The sequence below is a fragment of the Filicampus tigris genome, chromosome 13 (assembly GCF_054856515.1).
Source record: "Filicampus tigris isolate MCC_2025a chromosome 13, RoL_Ftig_1.0, whole genome shotgun sequence".
NCBI lineage: Eukaryota > Metazoa > Chordata > Actinopteri > Syngnathiformes > Syngnathidae > Filicampus > Filicampus tigris.
In genome coordinates this window covers 20,018,384-20,044,424 of record NC_141229.1, presented here as the reverse complement: position 1 = coordinate 20,044,424, position 26,041 = coordinate 20,018,384, and the positions used below count along the sequence as shown (strand labels likewise).

Sequence of the window (26,041 nt, the reverse complement as noted above, 5' to 3'; positions counted from 1 at the left end):
ATAGAACCGAGAGTTGAATTCACAAAACAATGGCACTCACAATTTTTATTTGTACTCACAAGAAAAGAAGTCAAACCCTCACAATTTTAATTTGTACTCATAATTCACAAATCATTACTATTACGGATACGAATCGTTAATCACGCATATGCCTTTTTGACAGCTATCTTACTCCATACAATACGGGAGTGGGAGTCATTCTCAATGCAGCAGGATGGGATCGTTTTCACCAGGACGGGACAGGATTATTTTTTTTACTATGGTACAATGGATGGGATTTTTATTTTCCTGTGGGAGTGAAAATCCACTCCCATTTCACCCTCTACCAAGGAGTGAGATTTTAATAACTCACACACAGCACAAGATGGCGTCATTTACATTGGAGTGATCACTCTAGGCATGACTAGTCGATTTAAACTCAATGCAATCATTACCCGAACATACAAGTTTGGTTCTTGGTTTGAGTGGTCATGCCTGGAGACGTCAATGCATGTTGTCAAAAGTGCAGTCAAATATTAAAATGTCAGAGGGAAACACAAGCAAGCTTAACAAAATTTTTGAAAATGTCCATCTCACCTCACATCACAGAAGGTCTTTTTGCAGCCTAACTGCATGTTCCAGCCTAGTTGTTTCTCAACACAAGTTTTCTTTTACACTAAATATTTGTTTATAGGTTTAACCAGAGCTGGGCATTTTACTAAAAATTTGCGGTCCGGCTTGCCAGGCTACCTAATCAGAGGTACAGTACGGGAAAAGAGCATACTGTAGTTTTTAACCCGGATTTAAAATTATTTACACTTCATTGGTATGTTTCGAATTGTTAGTCATTAGTATTATTCGCTCTGATAATTAAGGATACCAGCAAATTAAGGGACCATACTATGCACAGTGGGGGAAAAAAAAGCTTTAACACTAGAACACCCAGAAGGCGGTCATTTGACTACTTATGCTTTACATTTGAAGATGTCACCCCGCCATACCACCTGCTATTTTGGCAGGGAATGGCCAATTTACAAATTAAAGTCATCTACTTGTAGCCAGCAGAGTTGTTTGTCAAATATCACCCAGATTTGTCGTTCAATAGTTGTTGCAAAAACCCCTGGGCGTTCTAGTGTTAAAGGTGATTTTAGAGGGGGAGTCTTATACTCTGGAAATTGTGGTAAATCTTAAGTGACTGATTGTCTGAGCTTCTCCCCATGCAGACTGCCAACCCAGTGGTATTCATGAAAAAAATATATACTTTTAAATTGTTAATAAATTATAATTATTTTTGAATTACTGTTTCCTTGTGTTTTTTATTTAATATTAAAAATGGCATAATTGTGGTTGTCTAAGGAATATCTGAACTTCATATTATTCAGTTTGTCGTTTTATTTGAATGTGCGATGTGTCGAGACAGGAGGATTGTGCTGAGTGAGAGAAATATCCAGGCACACCCTGATTTTTCTAGGCCCACCCATTAGCCACATTCTGGCTCCGCCCCTGCTGTAAACTGTGAAAATACACTTTAACAACACATTTCTAAACTAACATTTGCGAGGGTAATTCAAAGCACAAAGTAAATTAGTTAAGTATGATTGGGCCGTTGATCCTAACAACAAATATTTGAACTATTGCTGAGAAAAATAATCAAAGCAAATCCGTGTCATGCACAGTTGAGCAAATGCGTGCACAGCAGTCTGCTTTGTCAAGAGGGATTGTGACCAGTTCCATTTTGAGGGCTTTTGTCTTGATCTTTGATTAAATCTCTAGGCTTTTGGATTACATTAAATATTTTAATCATGTCAATGGATTTGAAACGTTTCACATTCATTTATCACTTTCAATGACAAAAAAATGAATTTAGTTTCGAAAGGCCAACTGAGTCACTTCCTTCACACAGCCAAATAAAATAGCAGATAATATATAGCATTTTGAAGCCACATAAAAAATACTAGTAGGCAACAGACTATTTCAACATCATCATCTAATATGCATGCATGCCTATTATTCCTAGCATATAGCATGCATATTATTCATAGCATATAGAACAACCTTCATATTCTCAAAACACATTATAAAAGCAGATTAGGGAAATAAAATAAAATATCACAGTAACAGTACTTAGTTGAAATGATACTTCGGACTAAAAGGTTACATATGAAAGATGAATTGAATTGTGTGAATTCTTACAATCGTAAGAAAACAGTGTGTATTCCTAAAACAAAAAACAAAACCATTTTCAAGACATGAAGTGCAGGTGAAGAACATAATCAAAAGTTCATAAGAACATCTCTTTCCTGCATGCTGGTGTAGAATGGCTTTCCAAACACAAATGAGTGTAGTCCTGCTCTCAACTTCTCAGCTAAGGCCATGACAATGTTCAGGTCTCCTTCAACGGTCAGATCTAGGTCGGTCTTTAAGTTGCGCAAGGAGCGGAAAGGCTTTTTCCCCTTTTGACTGGAAAGGAAGGAGAGACAATGGTTAGCAACTTGTCCAACAAAGCAATTAATTTAATTGCATGCTCCTTACAGGACAGTCAACATAAACCATCTTGTCACTTGTAAAATGTCCTTATAGCTCAGGGTGTTAAATTACATAACAAACAAAATACATAATACTGTATATACAATAGATAGTAAAAGGATACAATATTATTCCAAAATAAATACATTTCAACTTAAAATCAGTAAGAGTTCAAATAATACTACAAGGCTTGAAACCACATTCTTTGAGGAGCAATTTTGTTTATAAGTGACTTCAATTTAGTAATTCTGAGGAGCAATTTTTTGCGGGTTAATCCCAGGGACAAGGGTTTTCATTAACAATAAAATACAACAATATAACAAGGAGGTTCAATGTAGGGCTGCAGCTGAATGTTCAGCATTCGAGTTTCCTACCCAAAATTCTCTTGAGTAATCATGTATTGAGAAATATTATATTCCTACTTACCAGTACTACTTTTCACTTTACAATGAGCAAACAATTGGTTTGCTTTTTTATATAATCAACTGTTTATATTTCTTAAATTCGCTTATGTGCATAGCAGGAAACTGTATTTTATTGTCTTGGAACATTTTCAGTGGGGCAATTTCAAAGAAATATAAATTTAAACATCATCATTTATCATTTCTTGTATTAAAAACATAATGCAACTTCACTTGAGCAGCTAGCATTTTAGCATGCAACATAATAATCCAGTAGCTTCATGGCTGTGCATTTGTGATCTTAGACCGGCTAAATAGGAATAAGATAAATATTCGGTAGTATAAGTTTTGGAAGTGTGAAAAGCCTTAAAATTAAGACACCTCAAGAGGAAACAGCTGAAATAGCTTCTAGAGCTCCGGATGTTGATGTCATGCATCCCATAATGCACTGTGCCAAATGTAAACAACACCACTTTGGCAGTATAGAAAGCGTCTCGCTACTTTGAGTAAAAGGCGCCATACTTTTACAATGGTAGACAGCTGTTGTGCACTAGGGGGCCACAACAAGAGGAAGCAAAATAAGGGGCCAGCATTCTACAGGCCACCAAAAGAGGAACCATGGTGTAGTCATAAAAGGGCTAAGAACAAGACGGAGAAGTGGGATCCATCTCATAGTGGTGGTTATTGTTTGTGTAGCGTAGTGGTGGTTATTGCCTATGTAGCGATCACTTCATATCAGAGACAATAACTGAATCAGTTAGTCGTGTAGATGTATAGTTTATGTATAAATTGAATAGTTCTTATTAAATGATGGTGAAAGATGTGATCCATCACACGGCGGCTGAAACAACGGATGCTAAGATACCAAACAACAATAGTGCATTAAGATAGCCGCCCACCGCATACAAATTTGGGGGGAAATAGTCAGTTTAACTTCTTATAGTTATGTATTATATAGTTGACCAACAGTAGCAGCACAAACGATGGCGGCAGCGGCCGAATCAGCAGATGCTAACATATCTAATAACAGTACAAGACCTCCATGAAGCTGCTATCTTAGATGACATATTGACCACATATTATGGGGCACAAATTTACAGCTAAAACAGTTTTAGAATATCTGTGGAGTATAAGGATAAGACAGTTTTAGAAACAAAAATGTTTTCCTCCACTTTCTACTGAGAGTGAAGGTCCAATTTGTGAACATATCACAATGATCTTCAAGTGTGGTCAGTTTACTACAGATTGCCCTTGGTTTGTTACTGAATGTGGAGATGGGATTCAGCTGCTGGTCAGTGGAGTTACGGATCCATTCTAGTGGGGTGCAAGATCGCGGGCCCCCCAAAGTTGAAAAATAAATAAATCCTACTCTATTTGCCTTAAACCTTTAACAGAAAGCCTTGACGAAGCAGTTTTTCAAAATAACATCATATCAACATTGTGTAATTGCTTGACTGATTGATAGGTTTTGTTTAGTTTAAGTTAAAAAAAAATAATAATAATAAACTTTTTTTTTTTAATTATTATTCTATATGAGGCCATCGGAGGAAAAGGTTTGGACTGTTGTATTATAATCCATCCATTCATTTTCTGTACCATTTGTCCTCTCTAAGGTTGCAGGAGAGCTGACGCCAACCCCGCATGGCTTTGGGCGGGAGGTGGAGGTACACCCAAAAGTAGTCGCCAGCCAATCTCAACAATTCCTGGTTATGATGTCAATAGTTTTCTTTCTTGAATTGTGAAAGTTTTGCCATAGTTTTGGTGGTTAGTTCTGTCACAAAAACTCATCAGAAAAAAATCTATCAGAATAACAAATACGAGAATTTGAACTTGAAATGAAGACAAGCTATGTTATGAATTATGGGGAACTGGATTGCGTATTGTACTTTGAAAGTAATCTCCGTGAAAAGTTAAATTCGAATGCCCCTAGAGGGGTATCCTTCGGACTCTGACCAATAATTGTGGAAACTGGTGAACAACACTCTTACGTCTCATCCTCAATGTACTTAAGCAGTGTGAGGGCTTTTCTGTGGAGCAGCAACAGGAACTGAGCCAAGTAGGCACTCCGCAGGGAAAGGCCAGGCTTCAGCATGAACACCTAGGTGTGACAGACAATATCAAATTTAGTAGGGCTTTAGTAGGGAAAATGGAAGAGTCTCTCCTATACATCGCTGACGTCGGGCCAAAAACCCCCATGTCAAAATTTGATAGATTTTCACAAATCCATGCCTAATGGTCAATCCACGCAGGTGGGTGTTATTATTGCAAATATTGTGCAGAGTGCACATAATACCCTCTCAAATATGTCAACAAATGTATTCATTTCAACATTACTGCAAGTGTTGTAAAATCTGATCGCAAAATAGTTTTTGCTATGTGTTGAATGGCTTCGAATTACCGTATGTGGGCCCTCTCATTTAATGGCTATGGAGGTAACTGGTTTTCAAATGAAAATCATAACTGATTGGATGAGGAAAGAGATGCGGGTTACTGTATCACACAGGTAAGTGTAGGTGCCAATTTAATATTGGTCAATTTTTGTAGAACGTGACATAAATTATGCAATGTTGACATATTCATATATTACTTGCATATTTGGTAATTTAGTTAAAAATGATTGTTTTATTATTTCATGCATATATTAGACTTCATTTGTTTATAATATACAGATATACAATATGTTAAAATACTTTATTATTGTACCTATTTGCTAGAGTGTCACGTGACTGGCGAAAGGGTACAGTTAAGTGCGAGTGAGCTGGACGCTAGACAGATGAGGTCAGCTCATGATAGAAGCGACAGTTTTTTGACCAAACAAACAAAGAAACAGGCAAAGAGAAGACTTTTTTTTTTGTACAACCTTTTGTTTATTAAAAAGTAAAGACCAAGTCGTTGTCCTATCGTTGGCGTTCAAGACTCATCGTTACTCTGACCTCAAAGGTGTTTTGTTTTGTGGAATAACGCCTACAGTAATGTATCACACTATTAACACAGTCAACGCATCTATTGGCCTGTTTAAAAGAAAAACAGGGTTTACAGTCTCAAGCCCCACTGTGTAAAGGTAGAGTGGACTCTATGCATGCAGCACTTCCGCGTTCTGTGTAAGCTTTTATGCTACCTTCTGTTCAGCATGGGAAATGTGTTTGAACTCCAAACCAAGTTGATGTTGAGCATGGCGGCATCCTGTAGTGTTGGCAGGAGTTAACTTTTCAGGAGCTCAGTTAACTTTCTCCTTTTATTTGTAATTTTCCACTTTGAAAAAAAAAATCATTTGGTGTTCATTTTACGCCGCGCTAACCCATTTTGAACTATTTACAGTGTTTGTCAAATGCCAAATGTTAAGGGTGCTCTTCTTACATATGTTCATTAGAAAACATTGATTCAAACATTGATTGAACAGTCATTGATCTATTTATTTATTATTTTACTTTACTGATACATTATTTTTATTATTTCATTTATTGTATTTTGCGTTTTATGTACCATCTTATGTACAGCATTGTTATAACTGTAGTTGATGCTGTTAACCCATAAGGCCTAAAGCACCTGGCTCAACAGCTCCCCAAAACCTAAGGTCGTCTTTGGAATTACCCTTGAGAGCCTGAAGTTTTCCCAGGAATTCAACACCTACAAAATAATTAATATCTCAACCCCTGTAGCAGACAGAAACATAATTCCAAACGTGTGGCTTTCACACAGACTCGAGTTTATTCATCTTTAATGTTTCAAATGAAGAGTTAAAAATAAAGTGTCAGTGCAAGAGAAGCACTATGTTTAATTAAAAAAAATAGAGTGGTAATTACCATCCTCTTTTCTGTTACAAAGACGTTGATATTGTCATTATCTACAAACATATATCTTAGCCATATATCACGTTCGACTGGTTTAAAGTCCACAATCGTGTTGTCTATATCATTGCTGTTATTCATTTTAGATCTCCCGCGATCAACGGTGTCCGCCATTACTGCTCAAAAAAATTCCAGATATTCTCCGACGACTCACGACACCATCACATGTCTATTCTGATGCATTTCATTGGTTAAGAGACCAAGAATTAAATAATGAATAGAAAATGACGTATCCGCTGTCCCGGCTTTAAGGGTAGAAAGACGCAACAGCGCTCCCGGCTCTAGTGGTAGAAATGCGGTTATGCGCTCCTGTCCTTAATGGGTTAAAGTGCTCTGATTTGAGTGTGTCAGTCCAATGTATGCGCAATCACTGTACCCAGATGACCCTAAGCGGAATATGCAGTGCAGAAAATGGAAGAGTGAAGCTAATATTAATATTAAAGTCTTAAAAAAACACTTACCTCATCTATGAATGACTTCACCAAAGTATCTTTATGCATTACATCTTGAAATATATTCCTACGAACAAAGAAGCATACTGTATTGTTGTATACTGTTTACAAACAAATGTTTGGGAAACACCCCAATTAAAAGTCAGATTAAAAACGCAGATAAATGGCCGTCTTACAAGTCAGGTGTAAACGTGTCATCGGTGGGGATGACAGTGTCAGGAGGTATGTCCTCTTCGCTGTCAGTCTTCCAAAGTGTATTCAACTCAGACCGCATATAACCACGTTGGTTGTAGGTATGCTCATGACACGGCGGCATCTGCTTGACAGTGTTGATGTCCACGTCGATGTGTGTGGTCGGGTAAGGTGAGTAGAGAACCTGGCGGAAGGGCAGTACAAAGCTACCAGTGGAGTCCTGGGAATCAGGAAAAGGAAAGGACTGAATGGCAATACACACACTGATTTGCCAAACGCATTTTACTTTAACTCCCATGTCAAAGCAAAAAAGATATATGCACACTTTACAGCTGAATAAGAAAAATACCAACAGAAGAATTAATGGAGTCTCACAAAAACAAAACCATAATACACAAAATGACTTCAATCGGTGGGTACAAAATAAGCTCTCAAGAATAGTTTATCTTCTGGCAAGCAGGTTGTCATTTTCCCCTTGTGGTTAGTCTCTTTTTGGTTGTTCCCGTTTCCATAAAAAGTTCAGTCAAAACAAGAAACTGCAAAACAGACAGTTTGTAACACAATGACAAAATGCCTGCAAAGCTTGTCTGTTTTGTTTAACAATTCTCTTGTGTTCCAAAAAAGACCATGAATGGGTTGCATCTAATCAGGTCGACATTTCAGAAGTTGCTTACTTTTAGCAGACCCTGAACAAAGAGGCCTGTATCGTACTTGAAGGATGAGTCTGCCTTGCAAAGGCGAGAACATTTCTTCTCAGCAGCAGTAAGAAAGAGGCAAAGTGTTCGCACAATCTGTCAAAAAATGGTTTCATTAGTAATACATCAAAACGCTAAGACTTGAAACCATTAAATAATATTGCTTATTTCCACCATGAGTAGAAATAAATCAGAACTGCTTTGACTTGAATTAAAGGTTATCAATTCTTGTGCGCCAGAAACACATACAGTAAATATAGCACGAAATGGTTCAAGTCAGCCTTAAATAAAATCACATTCAAATACAGTAGGTAGATGTTTTAGTTGTTTTCTCTCTAATCAATAAATGACTAAAATACATGGAACTGCATGCGAGGCACAACATGCTTCGAAACATGTAAAGCGGAGATGAAAAAGTCGACACAAATGCCACATTTTTGGGATATTAAAAAAAATAAGACCAAGATGTTTATTATGACCTATAACCCGTACCTCTAACTCCAACTTCCTTTATAACATGTCGTTAGATTTTACAGTCACCGGACGGAAGATAAATGACACACAGAACACAATGCAGATGCATGTCTGAGCATACCAACCTGCAAACAAGCAATTTATGTTAAGTAAAGCTGCTAAATGTCGATAACATGTAATATAGACAATTTCTGACAAATTAATATGTTATGTAAAGGTAATGCTGATGGATAAAAAGTGTTTACATTAAAGTTCAGAATGAGAGAAATTGACTGATTAATATCCAGTGTAATATATATACTCAGGGGTGCACATCATTTTTTTTTTTTCCTTTATTGAAATTTCACTTCATGTATTTAAAAAAAAAAAAAAAACTAAATAGACAACAACTAATACTGAGCGACCCGAGTTACATAAAAAATAATGAAACCATAGTAAGGAGGGACAATTCCTCTTATAAACTCCAAATATTCAAACAGTTATCCCCATGGACCTCCACTTTAGTGAGCCGGTACCTCTTTGCAGAATATTTATATTAGGGATGTGCGCGACTACTCGTTTAACCGTCTACGATTTATTAAACGTTTAGTATTTTACTAGTCGGTTAAACGCTGCATTAAGAATCACACATCTTGTTCCTCACACCTCTGCCTCTGTCAACAAGCTGAGCACCAAGAGAGAGAATTGCTATGACGTTTATAACGCATGTGGACCAAGGACATCTCCGCAGCTGTGTGCGTCATGTGCCTTGGAGGAAAGACACACAGCTGAAAACCTGGCTGCTCTCCTGCGGAGTGTGATGGGTACGTGGGCACCAGAAAATAAAGCCGTCGCCTGTGTGCATGATAATGCACCTAACATATGGCGAAGGAGACCCTGCTGGACTGGGAGTCGGTACCATTACTCATTACATTATTCATAATAAATGCCATGCATTGCATTGGCAAATGTATCAGAAATGTATTTCTCTTTCAATTGTTCACTTTTATTCAGTCAGTTGTTGTTACATAAATAGAATTTAAATGAACAAACTGTCCTTAATGTTTGGGCTAAAATAGCCCTTAGGGTAAATACACAAAACATTTGCATTTTAAACTTTGAATTCAATATGTATTAAATTTCAAGTTTTCTTGCTTATAGACTAGTCGCAAATAAAATTTTAGACTAGTCGGCGGGCAAATTAGTCGAAATTCCCATCCTTAATTTATATATCAACCAATTTATACCGTAGTACTCTGTACTGTGTTTGCAATGCGCGCCAAACGTCGGACCACTCCCGAAGCGTCCATGCGATTCTGCCCACCGGCGAGGCTTCCCACGTCATCATTTCCGGGTTTTGCCGAAATGACGCGCGCCTCGATACAAGCTTCGTGGAAAAACGCCCCTCCCATTACTCGACACAAGCTTTCAGAGCCTCCGCCCATTTCGTCCCATCACTGGCTGCTGGTAGTCACGGAAGCAAAACAGCTTTTGACCGTGCTCGTAGTTTAAGTACCCGTTGTACTAAATGACATTACTCACTTTGTTGGATTACAAAACCTTCAATACAAGAAGATAAAAAGGTACTTTGAGTCCGTGTGAGTAATCGAATGAAATTCAAAACCATGGATAAAAAGATGTGCTGCTACGGACGAGTCAGAACTACCTTCGACTACCCACACTGATGAACAAACGCTGATGGTAAAACAGAATTTCTGCCATTACAATCGTCAAAAGCTGTTTAGAAGAAGAAACGCTGCAAACTGTGAAGAAAATTGTTATTGGAAAAGCTAAACAACGAATCCCGATACAGGACCGATACAGAAGAGCATGGAGCGAGCAGCAATTAGCATGCGATATCGATGACCGCAATACGTCACGCGTTCAGTCTAACGTGAATCTAAAGCGGACCAATCGTCACCAAAAACTCAAGAACGAACTGCTCGCCAACTGCTGCGTCACAAGTTAATTCAAGAACGTGCTGTGCTTGCCAACTGCCACGTCACAAACATATGTTAATAAACAATGGAAACCAGTGGCAACATGCTCGTAAATGAGACTGAGCCAGGAGGAGCAGCTCAGAGTGCAATAACCCATTCAGGCCGCAGGAGGGAGCTCACCCCTAAGACAGTTAACAAAGAAATCCACTGAAATAAAACCTGCTATCGAAAATGAAGAGGAAAATGTGCCTGATATAAATGTTGTGCAAAAGATATTAAGAGAATATAAAACAATGTTTTTGGAATTCAATCGAATTAATGATGAAGTGCAGTCATATCTCAAACCTGATGAAAGGGATGCAGATCAAGAGTTCTGGTTTCTGCCTAAGGCTGAGGCATGCCAACAATTTATAAGTAACCTGGAAGCATGGATTCAGACTGCAAAAATCAATGATGAAGTGACTGCTGAAGATAGTGTGTCAAACACTGGCCTATCAAGGGCGACATCTAGAACATCAAAGATGTCTTCTACTACATCCTCAGCACAAACAAGCTGCATTGATGGCACAAGTAGCAGCCCTCAAAGAAAGACAAGCATTAGAAAGAAAAGAGGCACAGCTTAAAGCCGAACGGGAACAGGTAATGGTACATCTGAAAGCTGAACGGGAACAGTTGGATGCCAAACTTAAGGCTGAACGGGAACAGTTGGAAACAGCTTTAGCTGCTACCAATGCTAAACTCAAGGTGTATGAGGAGCTTGAAAAGCAAAATAGAAAGTCTGTCGTAAGCATGACTCGCCACACAAAAGATGAACCATTAGGTGGACATGGGCTTGCATATAACCCACATACCAAGCCACAAAGAAAGACGTCCATGTTTCGCGGTAAAAGTAGCTTGGCCCCAAGCAAAGAGATACAACCCAGCTGTAGGGCTGCCATGATTAGTCGACTAATCACGACGGCGATCAAAATCGCCGACAATTTTAATCGTCGATGCGTCGTTTATTTATATATTTATTTATTTGGCACGTTATTTTCTTTCGAGACTGCCGCGTCTCGCTCTTCTCCCGCTGGCTGTTTTCCTATCTGCAACGCACATGCGCAGTGGTGGTAATCCGGGTGACGTAAACAGAAAAATTGTGGGTAAAGTAGTGTAAGCCTTACACTGTAAGGGCTAATTCATGTTGGCAACAGAGTCTGAAAGTTACGGCGCATTTCACCAAATATACTCAATAGAATGCAAACCTGCCTTTCATGGCAGCACGATGGGCATGCCCAATCATTAAAAAAAAGGAAGCAAGTTATGGCTTATGCCTGATTTCATATCTGACATAAGCACAGTTGTGTCTAGAAGCTAGCTGCAGTTAGCATACACACGTTACGGTGTGTTTGATGTAACGCTCCTATTTGGTACGCTAACACATCGTAGCATCTTTTATTGATTAAGCAGCCATTATTCAGTAAACTCACTTAACAACTAAAACTCTGTGTTTATCGTGGATTCATGTGGACATCGAAGCAGGAAGCGCACGCTTGCTCTCACTCGCGAACGGAGTGATGCGTTCATGAACCGGGAAATCAGCACTCAACACAAAAAACGACATGTGCCACTCATCGGCATCACATAACAATAAAATCCATAATTAAGTTTGTTGTAATATACTATGTTGTAGTGCAAAAAAAGGTCTTCCTTTTTTTGTTACAGGTGCATACCACATTTTGATTGTGTAGATCAATTTACTACTTTTAAATTATGCATGCTAAAAACCTTTTTGATAAAGTTTAAATTAACACAAAATTAAAAACCAATACATGTGTTTATTTTAGTTTTCTTTAGCACAGAGCATTTGCCCAATTTACTCCTATGATTTCACTACTTTCCGTTAAAAAAAAAAAAGTCTTGGTGCCCAAGAAGAGTGAAATATGTATACAAGTACTTCTTTTTGTATTAATAAATAATTTCACTGTGTTAGTGCAACCCTGCATAGTGTCTAGTTTTGGTTCAATTTGAAAACGCACTAACAAATTACAGCTAAAAAATTTTAAGGCCAGTGTATCGCCATCAATTTAAGTCGCTCCTTTATTTATAAACATGTCAAGTTGGCTGTTGAAAGATGGCTTAAGTTGCAAAGTTTAATACAAGTTGAATGTACTAACATCTTGTCTTCGTGATTAGTTTGTACATAAAGCTGTAAGCGAATGATGCTTATTATAAGAGCAGCAGCTTGCTGCTGCGATTTGCTGTGATTTATACATTATCCGATTAGTCGACTAATCGCGACTACTGTTAGTGCTTAGTCGACTTGCAAAATAATCGATTAGTCGACTAATCGCGACTACTGTTAGTGCTTAGTCGACTTGCAAAATAATCGTTTGTGGCAGCCCTACCCAGCTGCTGCGACCCAAAATGGAACCAAGTAATGAACAACGACTACAACATGATAGTCCACGACGTAAGGACAGTGCAGCAGCTATGCATCAGCTCATGCAACAACAGACAGATATTACTGAAATGCTCGCTAAGAACCAGAAACTGTTCCGCTTGCCACAAAGAGAAGTGCCAGTGTTCAGTGGAGAACCGCTAGAGTTCAGATCGTTTATGAGAGCCTTTAATCATGCTGTTGATGCTTGAATCGACAACTACACAGCTAAACTGTATTTCTTCGAGCAGTATACCAGAGGTGCGCCTCGGGACCTTGTGAGGAGCTGCCAATATATGACTGCTGCGTGCGGTTATGAAAAGGCAGTGAGGCTGCTTCATGACAATTATGGAGACCCGTTGAAAACAGCCATAGCCTTAATAAAGGGGGCTTGCAAGTGGCCAGTGATAAAAACAGAAGATGTGAATGCTTTGACCACGTTCTCAGTGTTTCTGGTGAGTTTCACGTTATGGAAGATGTGTATTATATGGAAGAAATGGACAGTCCAACAACGATGAGGCCAGTCCTCACCAAACTGCCATTCAAAATGGAGTTTCCACGCATATGATCTAAAAGAATGGCGTAGTACACGAGCCAAGTTTACAGATTTAGTAAACTTCATCGAGCGCCTCGCTAATACCAAGTCTGCCAAACAAGTTGATGATTCAGTCATCAAGGTCAAAGAATGATGCGTCATCTTTCAACCGGGCCTTCACCAAGCCATGTGTTTCATGTGAGAAGGGCCACACCATGGAAGAGTGCCATAAACTGAGAGAAAAACCACACAAAGAGTGCAATTTCTGGAAGAAAAACGGCTTCTGTTTCAGCTGCTTGGTGAAAGGTCACCTTTCTAAGGAGTGTAAGAAGAAAATGACGTGTGAACACTGTTCTCTGAAGCATCCTAGTATGCTACATCTTGGAAAGCAAGACAAAGGAAAGGAGATTACAGGTGAAGTTGCTTCAGATGATGTACCCAACTACCAAGATAATGGAGCCAGTGCAGACCCTCCCCAACACGAAGAGACAAGCGCCTGCACTGGGGCCGGAAACGATTGCATGCTCGCTATTGTGGCCGTCAAAGTGAAGAATAAAAAGTGCAAAGTTGTGGAGGTGTATGCATTCATGGACCCAGGTAGCAGTGTAATGTTTTGTACAGAGACACTGGCAGAGCAGCTGAATATCCAGGGGAGAAGGACGGATCTACTTTTAAGTACCATTAATGCAAAGAAGCGAGTGGAGAGCTATATTCTCGAAACTACATGCTTTCAAAATTGCGTCAAAGGTTTTGGATACCTTCATCAAATTCAGTGATGATGAGGTTCTTATTAAAGTGTGTGGTCTGCAGAAAAGTAAAAGGCAAGACCCTTCAACAAAAGATGGCAAATCTTCCTCCTGACAGAATAGTTCCTGACAAACCCCCTTTCTCAAACGTAGGGGTGGACTAGTTCACTACACGAGCGGTGCATATTGAAGTTGCTCACTCGTTGGACACTGACTCATGTGTGAATGCAATCCATCGTTTCCTGTGCAGAAGAGGACAAGTGGAAGTTATGCCCTCAGACAATGGGACTAACTTTGAAGCCGCCGAGCGTGAGCGAAGAGATTATATTCAGCAATGGACTCAATCAACGATCCAAGACGCTATAATGCAAAGAGGAATTCAATGGTTTTTTAACCCACCTGCCGCCTCCCATTTCGGGGGAGTTTGGGAAAGACAGATACATTCCATAGGAAAGGTGATGAGGTCTGTGCTCACGGAACAAACCATCATCAATGAGTGTCTGCAGACATTGCTGTGTGAAGTGGAATACATACGGAATGACAGGCCGCTCACAACAACTAACGATCCCGCAGACCTCGAAACGTTAACTCCAAATCACTTATTACTGATGAAGAGACAGCCTGTGATGCCGCCTGGATTGTTCAATAAAGAGGACTCATTTACACGCAGAAGATGTAAGCAAATACAATATCTGTCAGATTTATTCTGGAAGCGGAGTACCTCCCGCTTTTACAACAACGTCAAAAGTGGACGCAACTCAAGACGAAGAAGACATTGTCATAATGATGGACGAATTAGCGCCCCGTGGCTCAAGGTTGATGTGAAGAGTCAGTCGCTCATGTTATTCCTGATGCACAAGGGCACCTGGGGTGCGTCATGGTCAAGACAAAGACAAACACCCTGGAAAGACCTGTTGAAGTTATGTCTTATCTGTGAGGTGGACAGTTAACATCATATTGATTTGTTGTATCAGATTGTACATCACTGTATAACATTTGCTTATTGATAGTGTAATAATTAAGTTTTTACTTACATTACTGTAACGTTAACCGTAATGTTATTTAGTGTTTCGGTAGTGATAGTGATTGACTCTGAGTTGATTTGAGATTAGGGCTGGGCGATATGACTGAAAAGTTTTTCATATTGGTCGATATCAATATATATTGATTTTTTTTTTGTCTTTTTTAAAACTACTGAAAATAATGACCCAAAGAAAAATACAATTAGGTTATTTTATTTTAACACAATACTTAACCTTTAATAAGAGGTCAATGTAACTATGAAAGAGTGAAATAAACTGGTCGATATAAAGATGAAATAAACTCCATTTTAAAGATAATGTGCTTAGAAGGGCCGATAAATGTTTGAAAAACTGTCACAATCTAAGTATTTCATATCAGTCAATATTGATTTTGTTGTAAACCTTTTCTTTAAATAACAGTTAACTGTTTTTTGTACATCGTTATGTAGTGTAATGTGCAGTTTGTCCTCCATCAGTGCATTGTAAATACTTATTCGCATTAGGTCTACCCCAAAGCAGTTGTTGACACATATATTAGCCTTCATTCAATGTTCATCCAAAGTAAGTGAAAGAATACTCTCTTGCACGCACGGCCGCCGGGTCTGCGAGCATAGCGCACGGCCGCCGGGCCCACGAGCATGCTCCGTTGAGTTAACAGCTTCTTCTTGTTGGTTTAAATGCTTCTTCCTCATTGGTTTAAAAGCTGCTTCTTCTTTGGTTTAAACGCTGCTTCTTCATCACGCACATCGCTGCGATCTGTTTTTTTTTGTTTTGTTTTTTCTATCGAACGTTTTATTGAAGGCATTTCCATTGGTATCGATCACGTGTCAATCGCAATACATATCGATATCGAATTATCAGCCAAGCCCTATTTGAGATTGAGATTTTATCAAGTAATTGTAAGGCTGCTTGTCCTCCAATTAGGGGCCGGAAATGTGAGCGCCAATGCTTTGAAGTAGTATCACAATTCTGATTAAAGATTTACTGCGCATGCACAACTGAACCGACGTTGCGCAGTCTGTCAGAGTATAAAGTGTGTGCTGGTAGTCACGGAAGCAAAACAGCTTTTGACCGTGCTCTTAGTTTAAGTACCTGTTATCCACCCGTTGTACTGAAGGACATTGCTCAATTTGTTGGATTACAAAACCTTCAATACAAGATAAAAAGGTCCTTTGAGTCCGTATGAGTACTTGAATGAAATTCAAAGCCGTGGATAAAAAGATGTGCTGCTAAGGACGAGTCAGAACTCCCTTCGACTAAACACATTGATGAACAAACGCTGATGGTAAAACTGAATTTCTGCCATTACACTGCATGTTCATGGCTAACATACACTTATTCTGGCTAGGGAAAACAATGTATGGCATTATGGCAACGTTTAGGAAGAATTTGAATAGATTCAGGAAACCTCTTGGGGGTATTTGCATAGATACCGGAGTATTTAGGTAACTAGGGCTGAACAATTTCAAGAAAAGATTGAATTACAATTTTACTGTGATTTGATTCTGAATTTTATTCTAAATCAATCTTCAGTGAAATGTTCACTATGTACAGTAAACATTTACAAATATGACAGAAACCGACATCATACCATTAAAATATTAAAAGTGATTGCTCTCATAATGTAAGGACACTAAAGGGCTGTGAAAGTGAGGCCGTTTTTTAAAGTGGTTCATTAAGGCCAAAACTACTGCTTGCTGTCATACATATGTAAATATGTGTAATATATGTTTTAACTTTTATCCTAATTTACATGTTCAGTGCACATAAAGGTGATATTATATGTAAAATGTTTTTCATATTTTGTCATAGACTAACTTGCTACAAATGGAGATTGAGGACTGAGCGATGTGGCCTAAAGTTCATATAACGGTATAAAATGAATCTATCATGATACAAACTTAAGTGTAAACATTATAGTGGAAGTACCAAGTTATTTAAATGTCAAAAATAAATATTTGCTGTTAGAAAAGGCAGAAAGAGTCTGTTAACATATCCAAGCTCCCTACAATCAATTGCCTTCTTTGGTGAAGGCTCAACAAACTGTTTTTTGTTAAGCAAGTGCTAAACAAAAATAAATAGCACAAAAACAAGTGCTATTTGCAACTATGAACTAATTCGTTTTGAAACATGCTCATTGGTTATTGATGACACTGATAAAGTACAACAATATAAGGATAGACTACAGTGTGAGTGTACTGTATGAGTCTGCAACAGGGGCGGCATGGATCAGTGGTCGTTTCCCAAACCCGGAGGTTGTGGGATCAATCCCCGACCATTGTGACCATGTCGAAGTATCCTTGAGCAAGATACTGAACCCCCAGATGCTCCTGATGCTGCGTCGTCAGTAGGTTGATGAGGTACAGTGTAAAGCGCTTTGAGTACCCAAGGTAGAAAAGCGCTATACAAGTGACAGCCCATTTACCATAACAGCTGTTGGTTTAGGGTGGGGGTGGGCGCGGGGGGGGGGCACTTCAGGAGCCTTCTGTAGGGGTGTTTGTGAACAAGTACATAAAGCGATCAGATTTAACCAAAAAATCCAAATTGGGCATCACGGCCTTCAGTCTGAACGTAGCCGTAACGACAACTGGTACATTAAATTTGTGATCTTTTCAGTGTGCTGATGCCGCTGACCAGAAGCACACATTCCAAATCAACAAAGAATAGTTTCAGCAGGATAAGATTAAGGTTTTGGAATGGCCCAGACAGAGTCCAGACCGGAATCGAATCAAACATCATGGGGTGATCTGAAGAGGGCTGTGCATAGGAGATGCCCTCACAATCTGACAGATTTGGAGCATTTCAAGATCAAGGTGTGCCACACTATCAGACGCTTACCCAAAAAGACTGAAAGTGCTGCAATGAAAGCAAAGATGTTGGAACAAAGTGTTCGTTTGAGGGTGTGCATATTTATGCAACCAGGTTATTGTACTTTTTTTTGTCCCCCTCAAAACATTTCAGTGTTTCTTGAGATGTACAGGTTACAGCTCACAATAAAGGTGGAAAAAGTATTGAAACTAATTATCTTGGTCTTATTTGTTTAACATCACAAAAACCTGGCATTTGAACAGGGGTGTGGAGACTTTTTCAATCAAATGTCCAAAGCAAAACATGCATGAGTCTCTGTGTCTATTCACTCTTCTGGTGAATTTACCTTGTTTACTTTCTCTGGGTTGCTTCCAACCACTATTGAACAACCACACGTCTGGAGATGAGAGCTAATGGCCCTGAATCACAGAAACAAGATGTGCAAATTGCAAACAATCAGCGGCATGACAATCAATTTACTCGAGGTTATCTTTTCAAATTTGTACCGGTAATTAACATTGTGTCCTGAAAACCTTCATAAAGAAGGCAAATGAGCTGGAAACAGGCTTTTATGGGTTGCTGGTTTTACCAAAATTGCGAAAGGGATACATTTCTTTTCGCGTTAATGTAGTTGGTTATCCTCCACTAACACTTCCAATCCCAATACTTCAATTTTCATTTTGCCCTCCCAAATGTTTCATGGTAAGAAAACATCAATACGACTTAAAGCACAAAACAGTCGGCAGCCTCCACCACTTTTACAGCTGTTGCTAACAGCTTGCGCAATCTGTTAGTGAGGGTGAACATGCAATTTAGCACACACCCAGTATGTGAAATTTTATTAAAAAATTGCAATCTTAGTAAATCACACGCAACACGCCCACCAGCAGCAGAGAGTGGACACACAATTTATCTCTTGCTATATGGGATCTCAGTAAATCTGGCCCTAAGAGTTCATGCCAACATCCTAGTGAGCCAAGAAATGCAATGCATCCTCCTCTTTGTAGTTTATGGCCTTTAACATGGTCTGACTGGCCAAAAATGATCCATCTACACTGGCTAAACATTAAATCACCTCGACTGCTTGTATAGCCTGGTAGCTATAAATGTCCTTTCACCTGCAAATAAATTTGTTTAGATTACAGACCATTTTGCATTTCAGCAAGATGCCGCAATAAACATCTGAAAAGGCTGAGCAACAGCAATTTTCGCCTTGGTCTTTGGCTGGAAGAAACTTCTGTTAGCTACATCCAGCCGCTCTATTCCTTGGAGGACTGATGGGTGTTAATCTGCCACTGCTCATCATCTGTCACCTTTTGCCGGGACTGGAGCGCTTACTTGTGGAGGAAATCCTCGTGGCAGCTGTCTCCAATGTCATCATCATTTAGCATGGTGTCTTTTATCTAGTCAGATGTAGGAAAACAAGTAAAAATGTCATCAAAGAGGTTTAAGCGGTAAAACGTGCATATTAGTGAAAACAATGTACACTATCAGGAGCCCGGAAACTCCAATGTGAACTTGTGGGCAGACATTTTGAAACAAATGATAAATCATCAGAAATGTCACAGATGAGGTTTGTTATTGTTATCACATAGCTGTATTGGCTTGACGTCTTTATAATGCTAGGCCCTTATCTCAGTTGATCTTTAAAAATTGTGTGCAATTGATTGTTAATGAGTTGACCAGCAATCAGAAGAGGGGCTGTTATCAGTCTGCACGAGTAGGAGGAATAAAGAACAACAACATGACAGTTATGGGAAGTAAACCAAAACATATTTGAGGACCTCTGCTATGGTACAACTTCTGGGGCAGCAGTTGTCAGCTGAACACAATGCAACCAATGAACAGGATTTCAGAAGGATTTTCAAAATTCAGAGATTCTCACCTCACCTTAAATATACAATATTTTTAAAAGAACAACAATAATTGTATTCCTTATTGGGAAATGTAAGAATAATAATGCATTTTATTATTCAGGTGTTTGATTTTTATCATTAGGCCAACTTGCTTGGTGTGCTTTGCTTTCACATATGTATGTTAATTGCTCACACACACACACAAACACATAGACAAAACAAGTTCATAGTGTTCCAGCTGCTTTCGCTCCCCTTTCCCTTAGAGCTGGAACACCTTTGTTATCAGGGACACCAAAGAAAAATAAAAAGAGAGGGTTCGCAGGAGCCGGGCAGAGGATTTTAGGAACCGTAATCGTACACTTCCCTGCGCTCTCCTTGCAAGTAAAAAGACAATATTGTTGTTGAGTGTCTTCTCTCCTCATTGTGTGCATTGTTTATGAATGTCTCACTTGGTGTGAACCTGACATTAAATTGGTCCTTCGAGCCGTTTATTCAAAGTTCTTGTTCTTTGAATAAAAATCAAACACCTGAATAATAAAATGCATTATTATTCTTACAGGAAGTCAACAGACCCCCAAAAATTATTTTCAATAATATGTTCAATGCAGCCCCACTAGTCTAAAGACGGCATTCTGATCAATATTGCATTTGTGTAAAATGAGTTGAGCAGTAAAATCCACCCGTTTTTGTCCACCTCAAAGGTGTTGTTTTGGATGGACAAAAACAGGTGGATTTTACTGCTTAACTCAAAGATGTGATGTGATGTGTGATAATCCACAAACACGATATTAATCAGAATGCCCTGTTGGGGCTACTTCCATCCATTATCTAATCTGCTTATTCTCACAAGGGTCGTGCGAGCTGGAGTCTATCCCAGCTGTGTCCGGGCAGTAGGCGGGGGACACCCCGAATTGGTTGCCAGCCAATCACAGGGCACACAGAGACAAACAAACATCCGCACTCACAATCACAACTAGGGGCAATTTAGAGTGTCCAATCAACCTACCATGCATGGTTTTGAAATGTAGGAGGAAACCGGAGTACCCGGAGAAAACCCACGCAGGCACGGGGAGCACATGTACAAATATTGAATATTGATGGTGGGAAACAATTAAGAATATGCAAAAAAAAAAATCTGAAAGAAATCGGGACGGGCACAAACTTCTTCACACCACTGTACATACATAGCATTTCTCTGCTATCACAATGTATTTACAATAGTCCATCCATTTTTTCAAAGGTTTATTCTCACAAGGGTTGCGGATGAGCTGGAGCCTATCCCAACTGCTTTTGAGCAAGAGGCGGGGGTACACCCTGGGCTACTCACAGTCGCAGGGAACATATAAACAAACAACCATTCCCATTCCCATTCATACCTACGAAAAATGTAGTCTTCAATTAACCTGTTAGCATGTTTTTAGAATGTGGGAGTAGGTAGGGGCATAAAAATGGTGCCAAACAAATTATACGGGTGACTCGTGGTGGCAACCTTTGACAGGACAGGCCCAAAAGTCACATCGATAAAAATGTTGCACATTGCGTTAAAGCTAAGTCAACTCAAAAAATTTCTTGACATTAATATGTTCATGCGCCTCAACTAGTCTAAACATGGTATTCTGATTAATATTGTGTTTGTGGAATATGAGTTAAGCATCAAAATCAACAGTTTTTTATCCATCTCAGGGGGCGGCCATTTTGTGACTTGCTGTCAACTGAAAATAACATCACAGTTGCTCAGGGCTCAGGTAAAGACCAACCACGGCTCACTTGTTTTCTGAAGCTGAGCCAGGGTTGGTTGTTACCAATTCATTCACTGTTGCTCACAGTGAATGAATTTTCAGTCGACACAAAGCGGCAAAATGACTGCCCCCTGAGATGGACAAAAACGGGTGGATTTTACTGCTTAACTCATATCCCACAAACTTAATATCACTCTGAATGCTGGGTTTGGACTAGTGGGGCTACATAGAACAGAATATGGTAAAGAACATTTTGGGGTTTAATTCCCCTGTAAAGTTAATTTTACTGATTGTTTGTTTGCAGGTTTTTTTCCCCTCCACGAGATTGCCACGGTTACTCACATCGATGTCTTCAGGCACACTGTGTGTTTTCATGGAAGCAAGCAGCTCCATGACAGGAACAATCTCCAAGCTCAGCACTGCGATGATGTTGTAGCCCTAAAATAAAGCAAAGGATAAATAAATAAATAAATACCGGTAAATAAATGCATAGATACAAAGCAAACTGTCCGTTTTTCGCAATATATTTGATAGTCTAGTTCAGGGGTCACCAACTCCGGTCCTCGAGGGCACCTGTCCGGCAGGTTTTCAATCTCTCCCTGCTGTAACACACATGTTATCAGCTCATTAGCAAGCTCTTGAGAAGCCTGATAATGATCCTGACCATTTTAACAGTTGTGTTACAGCAGGGAGGGATTGAAAACCTGCAGGACAGGTGCCCTCGAGGACCGGTGTTGGTGACCACTGGTCTAGTTCCATGTTTACTCAGACAGATTAACCTCGATTGATGAGTATTCATCCTACTATAAAAAAAATAAATAAATCAATGTGAAAAAAAATAAATACATCAATGTGAAAAACATCCTATAAAAATTGCAAACTTGCATTTTAAATCAGTCTCTGACAAATATAACATATAATGTTTCTATTTCTGCTGGTAATTCAAACTGATACTTTTGAGGAGGGGGGTTGAATTGACTTGTCACGATTTGTGTTTTTGTTTAGATTTTCATTTGGTTTCATGCTGTGTCTTGTTTTCTTGTGCTTCATATCTTGTCCTGCTCATTAGGTCTTTTTTTCCCACCTGTGCTGCACTTGGGACCTCAACCACACTCATCCTTTACAGGGCCAACAAAATAGTTTTTCAGTCAAGATGCAACTAAGTTGCTGGTAAGGTATTTTTAATTGAAAGATTTTTGGAAGATGCTTTTCCTACTTTGTAAGTGTAAATGTGTGCCTTTATGACAAAATACAGAAAATTGCACAAGGTGACTGATATAGCTGGTATTTTGGACCTCCATGCACGCTCCACTGTAAAGTAGCGCAACTTTACTATACTGCTTTACCAGAGATGTTTATCAGGGTGGGGGTCGTTGCCACTATGAATCTGTTCCTTGGCTGATGTTAGCCTTGATAGTTTGCCTTTTTTTTCGCCTTGGAAGCAAGTCTACAGAATTTATTTCAATTTATTTTACAACCTAAACACGCTCAAACTCGTAACTGGTTGCAAAAGATAATTTCAAGACAGCATTCTCAAAAATGCTTAAACTGCTGAGACAGTATGATGGAAAGGTTTAGCGGTTTTGAAACCGTGACTTTTTAAAGCGGAAGTCAACCCAAACATATTTTTTTCAAGAAAACGGTCCCAGCAGGCCCACTAGTTGAAACACGGCATTCCGATTAATTTTGCGTTTGTGGAATATAAATTAAGCAGCAAAATGCACTCGTTTTTAGCCATCTCTGGGGGCGGCTGTTTTGTCTTCTGTTGACTGAAAATGACATCACAACTGCTCACAACGACCAATCACGGCTAATCTGTTTTCTGAATCTGAGCCGAGATTGGTTGTTGTGAGCAGTTGTGATGTCATTTTCAGTCGACAGAAGACAAAATGGCCGCCCCCAGAGATGGCTAAAATGAGTGGATTAACACTTATTCCACATACGCAATATTTATCAGAATGCCCTGTTTCAACTAGTGGGCTTGCATAGAACATATTCTTGAAAAAAATATGTTTGCGTTGACTTCCCTTTAAAACCACTGTATACTCTCAAACCGGTAAGTGGCCCATGGCGAGAATAATCTGAGCAGTTGTGCAGATACTTTCAAGACGTTTAAGACACATTATCAAACACAGCAATGTTAAATGACAAAAAGTGTCTCTAGTGGTGAACAACCAAGTGACCATTTGAAGTGTCAAAGGTATACCTTTTGCATCCAAATACGTCCTTTGCGAATAGCATGCTTTAGCCTCTCCACGCAGATGGTGTGCAAAGGCAGGTAGAAGGCTAGCTCCGTCTGCGGCAGAATAATGGACAGGGCACAGGTGTTCTTGTCCCCCTTGAGCTCACCATCGAAGATGAGTGACACGATGATGACACCCTTCTCTGCCAGGACAAAAAATTTTACGTCCACAGCGCCACACTCTGCACTGCGCAGAATCTCTCCATTTAATGTGTGATTGGCCAAGAAGGTCACGTCTCCATCGCTGAGGAACATCACATGATCACCCTTTGGTGCCCAGATGTGATGGACACGAGGACCTAGGATATTGTCCCAATAAGCAAAGGTGGCAGCCAACAGTGGGCATTCTCCCTCTATTGCTACTTCAGACTTTGCCACAGCAGGTGACTGCGGTGGACACCCAGAAGACATCTAAGTTAGACTTCTGAAAGGCCAGATAAGACGGTCAGTCTGAAATGTAGAAAACAACAAAATAAACCATATAATTCACTGTAAATGTCAAACTAGTTAAGTATCACAACCAAAGTCGTGACAGTTTTTGCATGCTTAATTTTTACTCCATGGACAGCACTTTGCATGCAGTGATGTTTGTTTTTAAAGTTGAGTCAATGATGTATGCACGTTCAGACTCGGTTTAAAGGGGAAGTCAACCCAAACATTTTTTTTCCATTATATGTTCTATGCAGGCCCACTAGTTGAAATATGGCATTCTGATTAATATTGCGTTTGTGGAATATAAATTAAGCAGTAAAATGCACCCACTTTGAGCCATCTCAGCCACCTCCTGAGCTATCTAAAAAAGGGTGGATTTCCCATATTCCACAAACGCAATATTAATCAGAATGCCGTGTTTACACTAGTGGGCCTGCATAGAACATATGTTTGGGTTGACTTCCGCTTTAAGGAAGTCACGTCTTCTATGAGCTCATTACTGTCTGTGAATTTACACAAATATTAAAATAGTTCAATCAATAACATACAGTTGATGGTGATGGTGCGTGTGTTTTAGTGACCACTATAATTTGATGGACAATATGTTCACTGTTCCAATGGTTCGTTTCCACTTAACACTTAATAATGGAAAGAGAACAATATTTCTAGATCATTTACAGCTTTTATTGTAGAGATTAAATGCATGCCGAATTTACCAGCAACGATTTGTATGACTGCATATCAGGTTCGTCGAAATCTCAACTTCCAACTACCGTACATCTGCAGACCAGCTATTACATCACACTAGAATAGGCTTCAGAATTTCCTGCATATTGTGACGTAGCAGTAATACAGAGAATTGCCTACCGTCCTAGATTATGTGCCGAATGTTATGTCAATAATATAAACGCAAAACCAAAAATATATACATATTGTTTATTGTTACAGTAGCAACTAATTTAGCCGTGCTTGCGTAACTTGGGTCTACAAAATAAAAACAACCGAACCACTCGTAACTTACCCCTTTCGTCGTTTTGATCACGACCCTGCAGTTGTAGTGTAGTAATGCAAGCTTAATATTTCACTACATTCCTTCCTTGTGTGTTTATCTGTTTCAGTCGAATGGAAGTCTGTTGCCAGTGCTGATGTACTGAAACCAGCTGCAATTTTGTTGTCAAGAGACTTCCTGCTACGTACGTATGATGTCATTTGAGAGCAGTGCCAGGCGCCCCCTAGTGAAGGAACGTGGGACGTTGAAAGTGTATAGTCGAGTACTGTATACAGAAAGCGTACAGTATAGTGATAAACCTTCTGAACTCTTGACGATTTCCATCTAACTGGTTCTCACGAAAAGGTTCAGTATTTGGTGCTTCATATGCACACAAGATCATTTCTGGCCAAAGCCTGGATTGTCATTTGAACTGTTTGATTCCTTTTTTCGCAGTCTTTCTTCATGAAAAAAAATAGCTTGGAATCAAAACACCAAATTGGTCTTCTGGAATTCATTTACATAATCTGTTCATGATTTATTTGTGGTTAATGCTATGGTATGAAATTAACAAATGACATGTTATATTTATGTTCAAATTGGTGTTGAACAGAGGGCTGTTTTTAAGAATGCTGTTAATTGAAAAAAAAAACATTTTTCTTCCTGTATTGGCTTGGATATATGCACCTTGGTCTTACTGAAAGGGGATTGCCAATTATTTGTTCAATTTAATTTTGACATTACACTCAGGGCGGCACGGTGGGGGGG

General features: G+C 39.3%; 1 protein-coding gene across 1 annotated transcript; it reads right to left on the bottom strand.

The window, feature by feature from the left end:
* Positions 1–1,761: 1,761 nt before the first annotated feature.
* c9orf72 (C9orf72-SMCR8 complex subunit) lies at positions 1,762–25,492 on the bottom strand. Its single transcript, XM_086049498.1, has 10 exons — positions 25,307–25,492; positions 23,818–24,303; positions 21,954–22,049; positions 19,355–19,419; positions 18,363–18,435; positions 8,073–8,189; positions 7,383–7,618; positions 7,216–7,273; positions 4,895–5,004; positions 1,762–2,439 (listed from the first exon to the last, which is right to left on the bottom strand). Exons 2-10 carry the CDS (start codon positions 24,262–24,264, stop codon positions 2,253–2,255), a joined length of 1,389 nt encoding a protein of 462 aa, XP_085905624.1. The 5' UTR covers positions 24,265–24,303; positions 25,307–25,492; the 3' UTR covers positions 1,762–2,252.
* Positions 25,493–26,041: the final 549 nt, after the last annotated feature.